Here is a 16,544-nt window from a genome sequence, read left to right on the forward strand (position 1 = left end):
ATATATATATATATATATCATACATATATATATTCCACATGTATATATATCTGATATATATTCCATAGTGGCTGTACTAACTTACATTTCCATATATATATATATTCCATAGTGGCTGTACTAATTTACATTCCCACCAACAGGGTACGAAGTTCCTCTTCTCTACATCAATATATCAAAGAAATATCTGTACTCCCATGTTTATTGCAGTACTGCTGGCAAAAGCCAAGATATAGAATCAACCTTAGTGTCCATTGACAGAAAAATGAATAAAGAAAATATGGTATGTATACACAATGGAATGTTATTTAGCCATAAAAAAGTGAAATCCTGTCATTTGCAGCAACACTGATGGAAGTGTATTTCATTATGTTAAGCGAAATAAGCCAAGAACAGAAAGACAAATATCACATGTTCTCACTCATCGATGAAAGTTAAATCAGATCTCATGGAGGTAGAGAGTTGATTGGCAATTACCAGAGGCTGGGAATCATAGAGAAGAGGGGAAATGTATATTAATGGGTACAAAAATACAGTTTGATAGAAGGAATAAGATCTAGTGTTTGATAGTACAATAGGGTATCTATAGTTAACAATAATATATTGTATAGTTCAAAATAGCTACAAGAATTGAAATGTCAACACACAAAATAAAGTTCGAGGTGATAGATATCCCAATTACACTGATTTGATCATTATAAATTGTATGCCTGTATCAAAATATTGTGTATACCCCCAAAATATGTACAACTTATGTATCAATAAAAAAAGAAAAGTAGATAATCACTGTACAGGGTAAAATTTTGTACATCATATTTCTTTTTAAAATAATATTTCTGAAAAAGAAGTTGCATTTAGAACATAAAAGAACTCTAACAATTAAATTACAAAACAAATAATCCAATTAAAAATGGGAAAAATATTGGAATAGACATTTTTCCAGGGAAGATAAAGGAATGGCTAATAAGCACATGAAAAGATACTCAATGCCAGTATGAAATACTACTTCACAATTGCTGGAATGACTATGATCAATACAACAGACAAATGTTAATTACAATGTGAAGAAACTGAAACCCTCAATCATTGTTTGTAAGAATATAAAATATCACAATTGCTTTGGAAAACAATGTGGCAGTTTCTCCAAATATTAAACATAGAGGTCCTAATGACCAAGCAATTCCACTCCTAGTAATCTACCCAAAAGAACAGAAAACATATGTCCACACAAAAACTTGTACACAAGTGTTCACAGCAGCACTATTTACAATACTCAGAAAGTGGAAATGACCCATTTGACTCAGTTAATGACTGGATAAACAAAATGTGCTGCCAGGCATGGTGGCTCACACCTGTAATCCCAGCACTTTGGGAGGCCGAGGTAGGCAGATCAACTGAGGTCAGGAGTTTGAGACCAGCCTGAGCAACATGGAGATACCCCATCTCTACTAAAAATACAAAATTAGCCACGTGTGGTGGCACATGCCTGCAATCCCAGCTACTCGGGAGGCTGAGGCAGGAGAATTGCTTGAACCCAGAAGGCAGAGGTTGCGGTGAGCTGAGATTGCACCATTGCACTCCAGCCTGGGCAACAAGAGTGAAACTCTGTCTCAAAAAACAAACAAACAAGCAAACAAACAACAACAAAAAACCCGAAAATGTGCTATAGCCATACAATGGAATATTATTCAGCCATAAATAGGAATGAAATAATGATACATGCTATCACGTGGATGAAACTAAAAAAACATTATGCTAATTGAAGCCAGACACAAAAGACTATATATTATATGATTCAATTTAAATGAAATGTGATGTAAAGGCAAATCTGTAGAGACAGGAAGTACATTAGTGGTTGCTCTTATATGGAGCTGGAAACAGGGATTCAATGTAAATAGGAATAAGGTATCTTTTTAAAATAAACTTTTATTTTATGTTCATGGGTACGTGTGCAGGTTTGTTGCATAGGTAAACTTGTGTCATGGAAGTTTGTTGTACAGATTATTTCATCACCCAGGTATTAAGTTTCTGTTCATGATTCTCTCCCTCCTCCCATCCTCCAACCTTTGATAGGCCACAGTGTATATTGTTCCCCTCTATATGTGCAGGTGTTCTCATCATTTAGTTCCCCCTTATAAGTGAAAACATGCAGTATTTGGTTTTCTATTCCTGCATTAGTTTGCTAACGATAATGGCCTCCAGTTTCATCCATGCCCCTGCAAAGGACATGATCTTGTTCTTTTTTATGTCTGCATAGTATTCCATGGTGTATATGTAGCACATTTTCTTTATCCAATCAACCATTGACCGATATTTAGGTTGACTCTATGTCTTTGCTACTGAAAACAGTGTGGCAATAAATACATGTCTGCATGTGTCTTTATAATAGGACGATTTATATTCCTTTGGATATATATACCCAGTAATGGGATTGTTGGGCCGATTGTATTTCTGTGTTTAGGTCCTCAATGATTTGCCACACTGTCTTCCACAATGGTTGAATTAATTTATACTCCCACCAACAGTGTATAAGTGTTTCTTCTTCTCCACAACCTCACCAGCATCTGTTATTTTTTGGCTTTTTAGTAATAGCCATTCTGACTGGTGTGAAATGGTATCTCACTGTGGTTTTAATTTGCATTCCTCTAATGATCAGTGTTGTTGAGCTTTTTTTCCATAGGCATGTAGGCCACATGCATTTCTTCTTTTGAAAAGTGTCTCTTCACATCCTTTGCCCACTTTTAAATGTTTTTTTCTTATAATTTTAAGTTCCTTATAGATGTCAGATATTAGACCTTTGTAGGATGCATAGTTTGCAAATATTTTCTCCCATTCTGTAGGTTGCCTGTTTACACTGTTGATAGTTTCTTTTGATGTGCAGAAGCTCTTTAGTTTAATTAGACCTCAATTGTCAATTTTTGCTTCTATTGCAATTGCTTTTGTCGTCTTTGTCATGAAATTTTTGTCAGGGCATATGTCCTGAATGGTATTGCTTATGTTGTCATTTTTAGTTTTGGGTTTTACGTTTAAGTCTTTAATCCATCTCAAATTAATTCCTGTACATGTTGTAAGGAAGGGGTCCAGTTTCAATCTTCTGCATACGGGTAGCCAGTTACTCTAAAAGCATTTATTGAATAGGGAATTCTTTCCCCATTACTTTTTTTTTTTTGTCAGGTTTGTCGAAGATCAGACAGTTGTAGGTGTGTAGTCTTATTTCTGGATTCTCTATTCTGTTCCATTGGTCTATGTGTCTGTTTTTGTAGTAATATCATACTCTTTTGGTTACTGTAGCCCTGTGGTGTCGTTTGAAGTCAGGTAGCATGATGCCTCCAGCTTTGCTCTTTAGCATTGAATTTATAAATTGTTTTGGTGACTATTGCCATTTTATTTTATTTATTTATTTTTAGTTTCTAAAAACAGAGAAAGTATGTCCATTTAAAAGATATTAATTCTTCCTTTCCGTAAGCATGGAATGTTTTTCTATTTGTTTGTGTCATCTCTGATTTCTTTGAGCAATGGCTTGTAGTTCTCCTGTGGAGATCTTTCACCTCCCTAGTTAACTGTATTCCTAGGTATTTCATTCTTTTTGTGGCAATTGTGAATCGGCTTTCGTTTTTGATTTGGCTCTCAGCTTGACTGTTGTTGTATAGAAATGTATGGAATGCTAGCAATTTCTGCACATTGATTTTGTATCCTGAGACTTTGCTGAAGTTATGAGCTTACGAAGCTTTTGGGTTGAGACTGTGGGATTTTCTAGATGTAGGATCATGTAATCTGCAAACAGGGATAGTTTGACTTCCTCTCTTCCTATTTGGATGCGCCTTATTTTTTTCTCTTGCCTGATTGCCCTGGCCAGGACTTCCAATACCATGTTGAATAGGTGTGGTGAGAGAGGGAATCGTTATCTTGTGCCTGTTTTCAAGTGAAATGCTTCCAGCTTTTGCCCATTCAGTATGATCTTGACTGTGGGTTTTTTGCATATGTCTCTGGAATAAGATATCTTATGGGGTTAATGAAAATATCATAAAATTGGATTATGGCAATTGTTAAATAATTTGGTACATTTACTGAAAATTATTTAATTTTACACTCAGGTGGCTTAATTTCATGCTATGTAAATTATATCTCAATGCACGTTTTAAGAATCTATCATTCAGACCTCCATTTTTCAATCATCTAGCCAACAGATAGAGTATACCATAACTATGAGGTTATGAACAACTAATTCCCCCAATTTTTAATTTTATCCATTATAGAATCATGGGGAAATCACTAACGTCTCAAATAATTTGTTCCAAAGAATCAATGCAAAAGAATTTATTTTAAGAAAGGCAAACTCAGGAGGCTGAGGCTGCAGTGAGTCATGATCATGCCACTGAGCACCAACATGGGCACCAGAGTGAGACTCCGTCTCTAAAGACAACAACCAAAAAGGTCAGGTGTGGTGGCTCAGGCCTGTAATCCCCGCACTTTGGGCAGATCACCTGAGGTCAGGAATTCGATATCAGCCTGGCCAACGTGGTGAAAGCCAGTCTCTACTAAAAATACAAAAATTAGCTGAGTGTGGTGGTAGCGCACCTGTAATCCCAGCTACTTGGGAGGTTGAAGCAGGAGAATCACTTGAACCTGGGAGGTGGAGGTTGCAGTGAGCTGAAATAGTGCCATTGTACTCCAGCCTGGGCCACAGAGACTGTATGAAAAAAAAAGTAAAAAAAGGCAAAAATTTTAAAGTTTTATACCATAAAAAGGAAAGGCTAAATAGATGTTCTGATCAACAGGACATATCGGGGAAGAGTTGGCAAGCAGATGTAAAGTTACTGATTTGCAGAAGAACGGATGCTGCCTGATTTAGTTGATCTATTGTAAATCAACTTTCTCACTTTGGTAGTTTCAATACTTTAAAAATATTTGTAAGCAGTTTTAATTTAAGCATGTGATAAGAGCTTTAGAGATTTGCAAAACCGTACCTGCTTAACATGAGTTTGTGTAGTGAGAATATAAATTTTCTTTGTTTAATTTTAAGCTTAAAACAGTAAAAAGGAAAAGTGTATTTGTTTTCTAAGAATCTGAGGCAAATGTAATTCCCAATGCTCACTTTCCTGTGGGGATCCAGTGATTGAATTGTTAATTGAGTAACTCTCTTGTAAAATGAAAAATGATGGGTTTGTTTCCTTTCTAGAACTTACTAAGAAAATATACAGAAACAGATGCATATTGTAAAAATTTTATGCTTCAGAATAGTTTGGCATATTTAGACTGATATAAGTTACTGTACATTAATATTTATGTATTTTATGGTTTGAAACAATGCCCGAGCTGAGCAGAGTCTTGAAGGTCCAACTATCAGGGGATTAAATTAAGGCCACTGAGATTAACTCAGAGCCAAAGATAAGTGAGGCCTGTCTGCATTTTATTTAAGGATTGTGTCCATAAATAGTTTTCATAATCCAAAGTTAGTATAATACTGACAAAAGACAGAAGGTATTTCTATTTAATGACTAAAGTGATACCAAACTGTGGCAATAACATAACACAGCTTATCTTTCACATACCTGCCCACTTTGAAATTATGTTCTTCCTGATGAATTTTTTTACTTGAACTATTTCAAAAGTTGCATGCCAAGTCAAACTTTCAATATTTTGTATTGTATGATCTTAAATTTACATAGCTAAAATTCCATAAATTTTGACCAAATTGGAACATGTAAAGTAGTACTCTCTGATATCATCTCTCTACTCCTTTCCAGGCACGCTGACTTCTAGTTCCTGGAGTACTGCATGCTTCTTCCTGACAAAGGACCTTCACATGTGCTCCTTCTGGGATGTTACCCACTCTCATCCCCGACTTCTTCACCTACGTAAATCCTACTCATGCTTAAGGTGCCACCCTCAGTATCAGGTCAAGTTTCTTTATCAGTGCTTCTCATGAAAGTATATTATTTCAGAGTCCTTATTTCAGTTTTAAATTATATGCTCATAATTGAAGTGCGTTTTGATTAAGTTTTCTGAGGAGACAGTAAAAGTCCCATTTTGTTTACCATACTATCCTCAGTAGCTAGCATGGCTGCTGGAACAGATGGTGCTTAAAAATAATTTGTTGAATGAATTAATTAAATAATGAACAAATATCCATAGTTGCTTCATTAAATTCTAATCAGCCATAGCAGCCCAGATAATAAAATGAATCATGGGTTATGTTTATTATTTATTTATTTATTTATTTTTGAGATGGAGTTTCACTCTTGTCTCCATGCTGGAGTGCAATAGCGCAATCTCGGCTCACTGCAACCTCCACCTCCCAGGTTCAAGTGATTATCCTGCCTTAGCCTCCTGAGTAGCTGGAATTATAGGCATGCACGACCATGCCCAGCTAATTTTTGTATTTTTAGTAGAGACAGCGTTTCATCATGTTGGCCAGGCTGGCCTCAAACTCCTGACCTCAAGTGATCCACCTACCTGTGCCTCCCAAAGTGCTGGGATTATAAGCATAAGCCACTGCACATGGCCCATGGGTTTTAAAACAAAGGGAAGGACCCTTCAATATAATAATAGGTAATATTTATTGAGCCTTATATACATGCACCAGTAACCACTATTTTAAATGCTTTTTGTGCCTTACCTCATTTAATTCTCCCTCAAATCCTGTGAGATAGACATCATAATTATTCTCACTTTACTGGTGGGGAAGTTGTGGTAGGTCTTACTGTTAGCAAGAGGAAAGCTTGGATTCAATCTGGGCAGTATGACTTCACACTTTATGCTCTTAGATGTTATCTAGCCCAACCTCACCATTTTATAGATGAGGAAATTGAGGCCCAGAAGGAAAGTATCTTGTTTAAATTCTTAAATCAATTTCCAGGCAAAGCTAGGAGTAGAACCCAGGCAATCTGGATTAATAATGTGTAGATTTAACCAGTTTACTCAGCTACTGATAATAAATTAACTCTAATAATAAATGTTTAACTTAATGATTCTTCTAATTTTATCTTTAACATGTTGTCTTTCTCCGAATGAAGATCAATGGCTTTTTGAGCCACGAGTTTACTAATTTTCTTAGATGAACACCTAATAAAAGGAGAAATATTTGGGGAAGGGAGGTGGGGTTATTTCTAAGGAATCAAAGTAAGAACTATTAGTTAAACACTTCACATCTACTAAACAATTGTTAAGTATGACCTGACTGCTCGCCTGGGGCCAAGGCTTTAATACTAGGTTTGTTGTTATTGTTGTTGGTGGTGATTAGAGGGTCTGGGATATAGGGAGATTAACGTAATTGGTCCCAAATCTCATAGCTAGTAAGTGATGGGTCTAAGCTTACTTTCAACTCTGATTCCAAAATAAGGAGAAGAACAGAAGGTGAGATATTGGCTACTGGCATTTCGTAACATTGGTCCCTCCATAACAATGGACAGAGGTTCTTTTCTTCTAAGGTACTTAAGGACAGCAAATCATTAGTTATTTTATATGTGATTATTTATCATAAATTGGCCACTGTGTGTTTTTAAACTATTAAATTATACCTGTCTGTTTTGTCTATGAGCTCCTAGAGGGAAACACATGTGCTTTATATTTCAATTCAATTTATAAACAATTCTTTGTTTCCCTAGCATCTAGCATAATACCTGACACAGAGTCAACTAAGTCAACTAATTATTGAATAATGGCTATAAATAATAATATTGATCATATTTTTGACATGGTATAGTTAATATGGTTACGGTAGGAAATGAATTTTGAGTTATATACATGGGATTGTGATAAGACATAAAGGGCTTTGCCAGCTCTGGTGAAAGTCTTTGAAGATTATCAACTGTGCAATATTGAGGAAGTTTACTGCACCTCTCTTTGTCCCAATTTTCTTATATGTAAAATACAAAAGATGCATCCTTTGCAGAGTTGTTGTGAGAAATTATAATTCAGGTAAAGTAGCTGGCATGTAGTAGACAATAAATAAATGAGTTATCATCTTGGGTCAGTGAAGAGGAGATAGACTAAGAGATTCCATTATGATGTAGGAAAGACGTTTCCGGGAATTCATGCCCCTAATATAGCAGTTTTTACTTTGTGACTTCCCCAAAATTCTATGTAAAATTCTGAATATGTTTTTCTGGGGAGAAGACCCACTGATTTAATTCATTTCTTAAAGTGGTATGTGGCCTAAATGTTTAATAACTATAGCGCCAATTACTTTTAAGTAGAAACATATATTAAAACAGTGCCATAATCACCCTCCCCAAAATTAGGTCCATCAAAAGCTCAAATCCAAAACAGATCAAATGTCTTTAGACAAAGGATTTACCATCTTCCCTCTAAACTCTGGTATATTGCAACTTTTGCCAGGGAAGAACAGAAAAGGAAACCACAGGGAAAAGAATGGAACCGCTCCCTTACCCCAACCCAACTACTAGTTTAGTGCAAGAAGAAACTTTATCTAAGGCCATGTTCACCAGAATATACCTGTGAATCCTGCATAGAGTGAAGAATATGCATTTGGAATCTCTGTCACATGTGAAACTTCTAGAAACTGGGAGAAATGAAGACTCAGAGCAATAAATAGGCCTGATCATAGGGGCTTTAACGGCTTTGTCCCTCATTCTCCATCCTTTCCCACCCCATTAGCCCTGAAATTCAAAACCTCCTTTACTTTTTAAATTAATGAGTTGGGGTTTGGTTTCAATGTCTGATGGTCCATGGTGAAGTGAAAAAGACAATACAGTGCATATTAAAGACTGATTGTCTTTTGGTTTTAAATGATCTGTGATTTGACAATAAATAGTTTTGTTTTTAAATACTCCCCACTGAGCACAATAAAAAGTTGGCTAAAGACTTTCCTTTCCATTTTTCTCATTAAAAATTTTCCAGTTCCTGCCTGGGCAACGTAGTGAAACACTGTCTCTACAAAAAATACAAAAATTAGTATACACACCTGTAGTTCCAGCTCCTTGGGAGGCTGAGATGGGAGGATCACTTGAGCTGGGAGGTGTAGGTTGCAGTGAGCCAAGATTGTGCCACTGCACTCTAGTCTAGGGAGCAGAGTGAGACACTGGTTAAAAAAAAAAAAAAAAAAAAAATTCCAGGTGTGAAATCCAAGTTCGAAAATCACTGAATTAGGGCAATATTGCAATAGTCCAGGTGAAATACCATGAAAACTTGAATTGAGGCAGTGGCAATGGTGATAGAAAGGCAGGAGAATTGAGAGTGACCAGTTGGATATGAGGTTGGAAGAGGCATGAGTTGCTGGCTTGGATGGATGGCAGCATCATCCACTGAGCTAGGGCACACCCAGAGGGTAAAGAGCTAGAACAAACTCAGACTTGAATAAATGTCTGAGGACGTTGCAGAATGTCAAACTAGAGACAGCCAGCCTACAAATGAAAACGTAAGCCAGGAACATGGGGGAGATTTGTGGACATCTAGGTGGTAGCTGAAGTGGCAGAAGTGGATGAGGTTATCTAGTGAGAAGAGAGACATTTCCTCATGCATGTTTTCCAATTTCTTTGAGTAGTGGTGTTCAAAACCAAGAAAGTGACTATTGGCTCATGTTTTCCTCAACAGCCTTGCTACAGTTAGCCAGAACTTCAGGCTCTGACGGGTGACTCAAATGGTTTGGACAGTTGAAAACAAAGATCAATTTTTCTAGACATAACAAATATTTTGAAATACTGGGTACTGTAGGGACTGAGTTTGGAAAAGTAAACAAGGAAACAAGGTCCATGAGTGAGTGGTAAGTGACATGATGTAGGAACTGTAGGGAATTATGGAAAATCTGACATCTTTTGGGTACCAGGCAAATCAGCATTTATTACTTTCAATAAACAGCTTTAACATTTTGAGAGGACTGCATCTCTGCAGATTCCATCTGGATCACAAAACAAAGACACAATTTGTTTTAAGGTCTTTGAAGGCTGGAACACTAGAAGATGATTCCTCAATTTGAGGGGCAAAAGAATCCCCTACACAAAACTAGCCCAGTGCTTCTCAAACTTCAACATGCACACAAAACACCTAGGGATCTTGTTAAAATTCAGATTCTCATTCAGCAATACTGGCGTAGGGCTTGGAATTTAGCATTCCTAACAAGTTCCCAGATGATGGTAATGCTGCTGGTCTATTCAAAGTGTTACTCAAAGTATTATTAGAACCTTCTATGGCAATTTGACATTGATGAGTGGACTTGTCTCCAACAGGGTACCAACTTTTTGCAATTCGTTTATTTCCCCTTGTTATGTTTGTCTTGAAATGTAATTTTACATATTAAATCTAATACATTTGGGCTTTTATTCTGCATATCTTTTATTCCATTTAACTTTCTTAGAAATTCATTTTTATTGTGTTTTACAATAGTATTGGTCTGTGATGGATCGCAAAAACTATTGGTCCCTCGCCACAGATAGTTTGAGAAACACTGCTCTAGATGATAAAGAACGTTTTATTTGGGACACAGATGTAATTATAAATGGTTTGATTTCTATTACATATGATTCTACAGCAGTATTTTAAACTTTTCTTTTATTTATTTCATAAACAATAACAAAACTCAGCTAGGTAACATTATGACAGTTTCACCGTACATTCAGTCACAAATATTTGAAACCTTCGCAACAAGAACAACAAAACCAGAAGTGTTACAAGAATAATTTACAAGAAAATCTATAAAACAGCAAGAAGCTCACAAATGTTCATTTTCTTTTGCACAAGATCACTACACTCTTTCACAACATGTTTCGTGTTACAAAATTTTCAACAAAAGTGTATTTTTTTCTTTGTATTGTGGTTTCTAAAACCAGAAACTTTGAAGTAAATATCCTTTTATTAGCACCTAGTGGTGCAGAAAAAGGAAAACTCTCACATACAGACACTTCACAGCACTTTTCTAAGAAAAATATACACTTACAAAATATGTTACAAATTGGCACACTTAAAAATATACAAGATTTTGTAGGCGTCTTAAGAGTGATCCTTAAGCTTTATACTTCAATTGACTCTACAGGTTATTTATAAAGCTTAACTCTAAAAGAAAAAAAGGCAAATAATTTCCTAACATTTTTAAGTTGCAGTGTCATATGTCAAACAGAAACTTAGGTTACATTCATAAAAAGGGCCTCTAATGCTTTTGTTTTAAATTTTCTTAAATGTTTAAGGGGCTTGGGGAAGAAGAAAAAAATGGGATTAATCGTTTTCTTTAGCACCATAAATCAGCAACTTACTAAAGAGGTGCATTCAATTCTATGGAAACTAAGGACTAGTACATTCAAAACTCTGTAGGCAGCAAACTCCAGTCGGTGCTACAGGTATCCCAGTAGAGCATCTTAAGATTTCTACCCTCTTCACTGGGAGTGAAAAATAAAAGGCCTCTTCTAGTTTTCATTCTAAGCCTTTTTTTTGTGCTGTAAATAACCACCAGTCATCTCTCAAAGAGGCAGAATGGTTTCAATATCTCTTTTCTTCTTTTTGAAATGGGATGTCATTCTGAGACTCAGAAACCCCTGAGCTTGTTAGATGGACAGACATCCTTTCCGTCTTATGTGTATGAGTGTTTCTTCAGTGTCTTTGGTATCAATTTACCCAGATACTGATTTTGAAACCCTCATTCACACCCTAAACTTTGTACTAAACCTCTATCTTTTACATCGTCCTTCTCCAATGTCTTACCTCTTAGTTACGATTCTGAAACCAAGAGTACATCTCAAGTATCATGTAGCTGCAATGGGAGATCTGCTTCATGACTGTAGCTAGTGTTTAATGCTGAGTAAAAAATGTGCCTTAAAGGGTAGCCTGAGTACTGTCATCAAAATAATCACATGCTGGTTGAGGACCCTCAAGCTGATGACAGTGTTTCCCAAGTTAAACAGCCCAACTAAAATTTTTTTCTCCCTTATTTGAGTCTTTGAGAAACCTTTACAAAATCCCTGGCCTACAATGTGTTGACAGGATTCCTGTGTGTTACTAAAAGTTTGATTTTGGTACTAAATCTTCCAAATATAACTACAGGCATAGTAAATTTTATGATTAGAAAACAAACCAACCTCACATTAGTTTTATTTTATAAAAAGAACATGTTTCTTTAGTGATGGGCAGTTAATTAAAAAAAAATCCCTAAATGAAAATGGGAACTCCTTAAATTAGATAATTTCTCAATAATAAAGGAGAAAACAATCATTTCTATTTCTAGCAATAGTTAGGACTAGCTAGTGCTCCATGCTCCTCTTCAGCATAGAAACTTAGCTCTCTTCAATTCTTGGAACTGTTCTGAGAGCATCTGTAAGCTGAAGACATGTTGGATCTACATCACACTGGTCCAGCTTGTTAATAGCAAGCATGGCTAAAAGGTCCTTGGATATGGTTTTTCTCCTTTAGGCAGTAAATACTATTAAAACCTAAACTAAAACAGAAACTCACTAGAACTTCAAAACCTCACATAAAAGGACTTAGGATGCTTGCTAGAGTTGTTTATAGCTTTTGAAGCATCCTTTTGCCTCTCTCTTACACACACATGCTCCCCTTCCTTGCTCCCTCACACACGCAGATGCTTCCCAGCAAGGAAAAAATTCAGAGAAGGTGAAAGTTGTCACAAAAGCCCACCTAGCACCAAGGACTTCAGTGAGATGGCTGAAGAAGTGATGGTCAAAGTAATGCAGGAGGTTTGAACACATTAGGAAATGGTAAGGCCTTGACACATAGTTGCACAGAGTAATAAGAAGTCAGAAGGGAAAGCTGGGAGGAAGCAGCATACGTGAAGAAGCTGGTATAAGAGACCCTGGAGAGGCAGAGAGGATGATCACTGGTTCAAGCCAGTTATCACAGCCCAAACATGACCCCCAAAGTCTCAATACCCTGCTCCATATAGTATAGCACCTAACCAGGGCAGGAGATGAGACCTATTCTTACAGATCTTCAGGGAAAAGGAGTTTCTAAGTTTCCTCTTTCATGTGATATAATGTATCCATGTGTGGATGAATGTGTGTTTAAAATTATATTGGAGGGATGAAATACCACCTATTGGGTACAATGTACACTGTTTGGGAAATGGGTACACTAAAAGCCCAGATTTGACCACTAAGAAATATATCCATGTAACACAACTGCCTTTGTACTCTAACCCATACAAATAAAAAATTAATTAAACAATTAGATTTGAAAATAGCCAAAGCAATTAAAGGCAGTTAAGAATGAGAAGGTTTCCCTCCGAACTTCCAAAGAAAGCAGCCTGACTAAGGTTGTTGAGCCCTGACAATTTTGGACAGGTGGGATATAAGACCATAAAAAAAAATTCTAAGAATTTTCTTAAAAATTCCTAGAATTTCTTGGTCCTAAGAAAAGACCAAGGTCTGAGATTAAGTAAGAAGAATAAGGGAGATTACTATTTCCAGGAAAGTAAAGATTAAATAGGACTCTCTTAGAGAGGCAATACTAGGAAACAGCTTCTCAGAGAGGAGAGGTTAGAAGGGAGTAGTAATCAGGAATTTCAGAGCAAGGATAATATATATTTCTGACTTGAGATATCAGTGATAGGGCAAAACACTATTTTTATACTAGACTAAGGCAGCTGGTTATGACAGGAAGAAAAAAAACTGTGAGAGCAGAGACAGGATCAACAAAATGCTAAATGATGAACATCTCAGAACACAATGTACTGAGAGGGATATTAAATGCAATTAAGAGAATAAACATCTTCTGCCTTGGCCTGTTGCTCATTTCTCAAACTCTGTTTCTTGTTATGTTTCAGTACAAAGTGACTGGTTATGCATCACTAATTTATATGTTCAAAACATATAATACACTGCAGGCCAATTAAAAAGGTGCTTTAAAATAACAATTCTCTTTGGAGAAAGGGATGAACTATGCCCTAGAATTGGCCCTTAATGGGCTCCATAGAAGCAACTGAAAGAGTTTCCATTCCAAAGGACTTATGGTAGCAAGTTCTCACAAGGAAATTGTTTCCAACAGTTTCAGGCTGTCATTCTACCCCACTCACACCCCATTCTCCAAAGCTGAACTGATACTGAAAAAAAACTGGGACAACTGCTCCCATATTTATTTTTATAAAAACACATTGTATTAATGGAAGCTTTTCTTTATTTTTTCATTAATTGCCACCTTTTGATTACATAGAAAGCACTCCACTCCTCTAAGTCAGCAGGCGACTTTGAGGTCTAAAGTCTTGGGGATCACAATACAGGCAGAGTTGGTGATTCCAAGCCAAAACTCAGCTGCAAAACAGAAAAACAAAAACAAAAACAAAACAAATACCAGTTCCTAGGGACTGGCCATAGCATTTAGTACAGCTAGCTATCAGAGCAGAGAAATAGAAGAAGGTTTTTCAGTTTGGTTATTTTCCTTTTAGATGGTAGCTATAGGGCAGGAGACATGTTTCATCTGGTGCCTTTCCACTAAGTAATTTTCCAGGGCTCACTGCACATGGAGCATCAAAGCCTAGGAATGGGCCTCAACAAGCCTCACAGAATGCTCCTCAGCCACTCATCCCCACAGACACAAGAGACTGACACTGGGAACACACACGATCAAGAACACAGGCTTGTTCATTTTAAGATCCAGCTGTAAGGAGTAGAGCAGGCTGGTGAAAGGAATCATGGACCGGGAAGTGTATATGCTTATATACATGGCAGGTTTCCTTCCATTTCTCTCTGACTACTTTCAAATGTTGCTTCTCTGTTTATGAATACATTTAGGTGGCATTGACTAGGTAGGTTCATATTTTGCTTTAAATTTTCCTTTTGAAACATTTTCCCTTTTTTGTTAAATCCCCTTTTTCCCTTCCCACTTATTCTCCACCCTCCCACCCCAGCCTATATATTCACAAGTTAATAGGTTAGTAACAATATTAATAAGAATAGTAACAACGACAACAACTAACAATATTAATAATAATAATCCCCTATATCTGTATAGCACTTCATGATCTACAAAGCGCTTTCACATCCATTATCTCATCTGTGCCATAATGCATCAGTCATGATGCATAGGCCTTCAATTGTGCAAAGAAAAGAGATCAAGTGTTAGAAGTCAGCTGGTGAATAAAGGGGAAGAAAAATTAGTAGTGAGGAATGTTAGAGATGTGAATGTTTTTTTAAAAGTATGGGGAGGACTAAATTAAAAATGTGATTTAAAAATTTGTACTAAAAATTAAGATTTAAATTTAGTGTGTGGCATCAAATACCGGTTGTCCACAGACTAAGTATATAAGGCCAAAATCAGTTGTTGCCACAAATTGTTCACCTTATCTGATAATAAATGTACTTTACTCATAGGAAGGAAAATTTGGTTGAACTGGGATGCCTTAACATTTTCTTTAAATGACATTGGCATTGCAAGATTAAACACTGAAAGAACACTAAAGCCATGATATGAGTGCACTTTTGACAAAACTGGAATAAAACATTTAGGAAACTATTTAAATAAAAGCATTCTATATACTTCATTTATCATTAGTGTTGATTTTATAGCTATTTTTATAATTTATCCCAGACTATTATAAAATATATAAAACTGAGATATAAAGTATCAGCTATATAACTTTGCACTTTAAATAATTTTCAGCTACAGCTTTTGCTTTTAGAAAACAAACTTTCAAACAGCTGTTTTGTTTCCTTGTAAAAGGTTCTGTAAATGCATATACTTGGGTCCCTGATGGACTTAGCTGTTGTGGCCTTCAGACTTTTCCAACATTTTTAACCCTTAGACAATGGAACAAACAAATCTTTATTGTGCCTTGTTTAGCTATTCATGTTTCCACACAGGACAGTAGAGTTTAAAACTTTAAAAGAATGTATGTGTGTGTATGTGTGCACATACATATATATATACACACACACACACACACACACATATATATACATATACATATATATGTTTGGGTGTGTATATATCCATTTAAAAATTATTAATGAGCTTTAAACTATGGGTGAATCTGTGAGATGAGGTAAGAAAATTTGGCACATTTCAAACAGTATCTTTTACATTTTGGTAAATTGTGTAACACAACATATTTTTCCACCATGATCTACAGGTGCTATCCACATAAGTGGGGGTTGTTAATAGCAAGAATCACTGGAATGTTTCTAGTAAATGAACAGGGACAAGTTCCCCAAACACAACCAAATGTTGATATAGAAATAAAAATATATACAGTACAGTCACTTGTTTGTAGTTTGGCACAATGTTTTCCATTTTTTCCTTGTGAGTAAATAGTGCATAAACTACTTGTGCAACTGTATGACTTTTTAAGTCTTTTACATAGAACATCAGATTAAAGTTTGCTCCAAAGACGTATTCTCACAATTTGAAATTCTTTTCTTTAAGCACTTACATATTAACATACATACCACAAGGTATATTTTGAAAGAAATAAAACACAAACATCAAATATCTTTCTGGAAAATGCGAGTCTCTTCTTCAAAGACAGGTAAAAACCAAAAGGTTGTTTCTGCTTTTAGGACATTGTAGTTAGAATCCCTGCAGAAAAATCAAACAATTTATGCCATCTTAGTTAGTTTTAGTATATGTCCCACAAAGGGATCATACAA

The 16,544-nt window shown here is 36.0% G+C and overlaps 1 protein-coding gene across 1 annotated transcript in view; it reads right to left on the reverse strand.

Moving 5' to 3' along the window:
* Positions 1 to 9,781: 9,781 nt before the first annotated feature.
* NEXMIF (neurite extension and migration factor) overlaps positions 9,782 to 16,544 on the reverse strand; it is a 199,427-nt gene continuing 192,664 nt past the window's right edge. The window contains exon 4 of the mRNA XM_032251311.1: positions 9,782 to 16,473. Within this exon, the coding sequence (XP_032107202.1) occupies positions 16,380 to 16,473 (94 nt within the window). The 3' untranslated portion in view covers positions 9,782 to 16,379. The remainder of the gene's footprint in view (positions 16,474 to 16,544) is intronic.

This window comes from Sapajus apella, unplaced genomic scaffold (genome assembly GCF_009761245.1).
Source record: "Sapajus apella isolate SASKATOON/1434 unplaced genomic scaffold, GSC_monkey_1.0 scaffold75, whole genome shotgun sequence".
Taxonomy (NCBI): domain Eukaryota; kingdom Metazoa; phylum Chordata; class Mammalia; order Primates; family Cebidae; genus Sapajus; species Sapajus apella.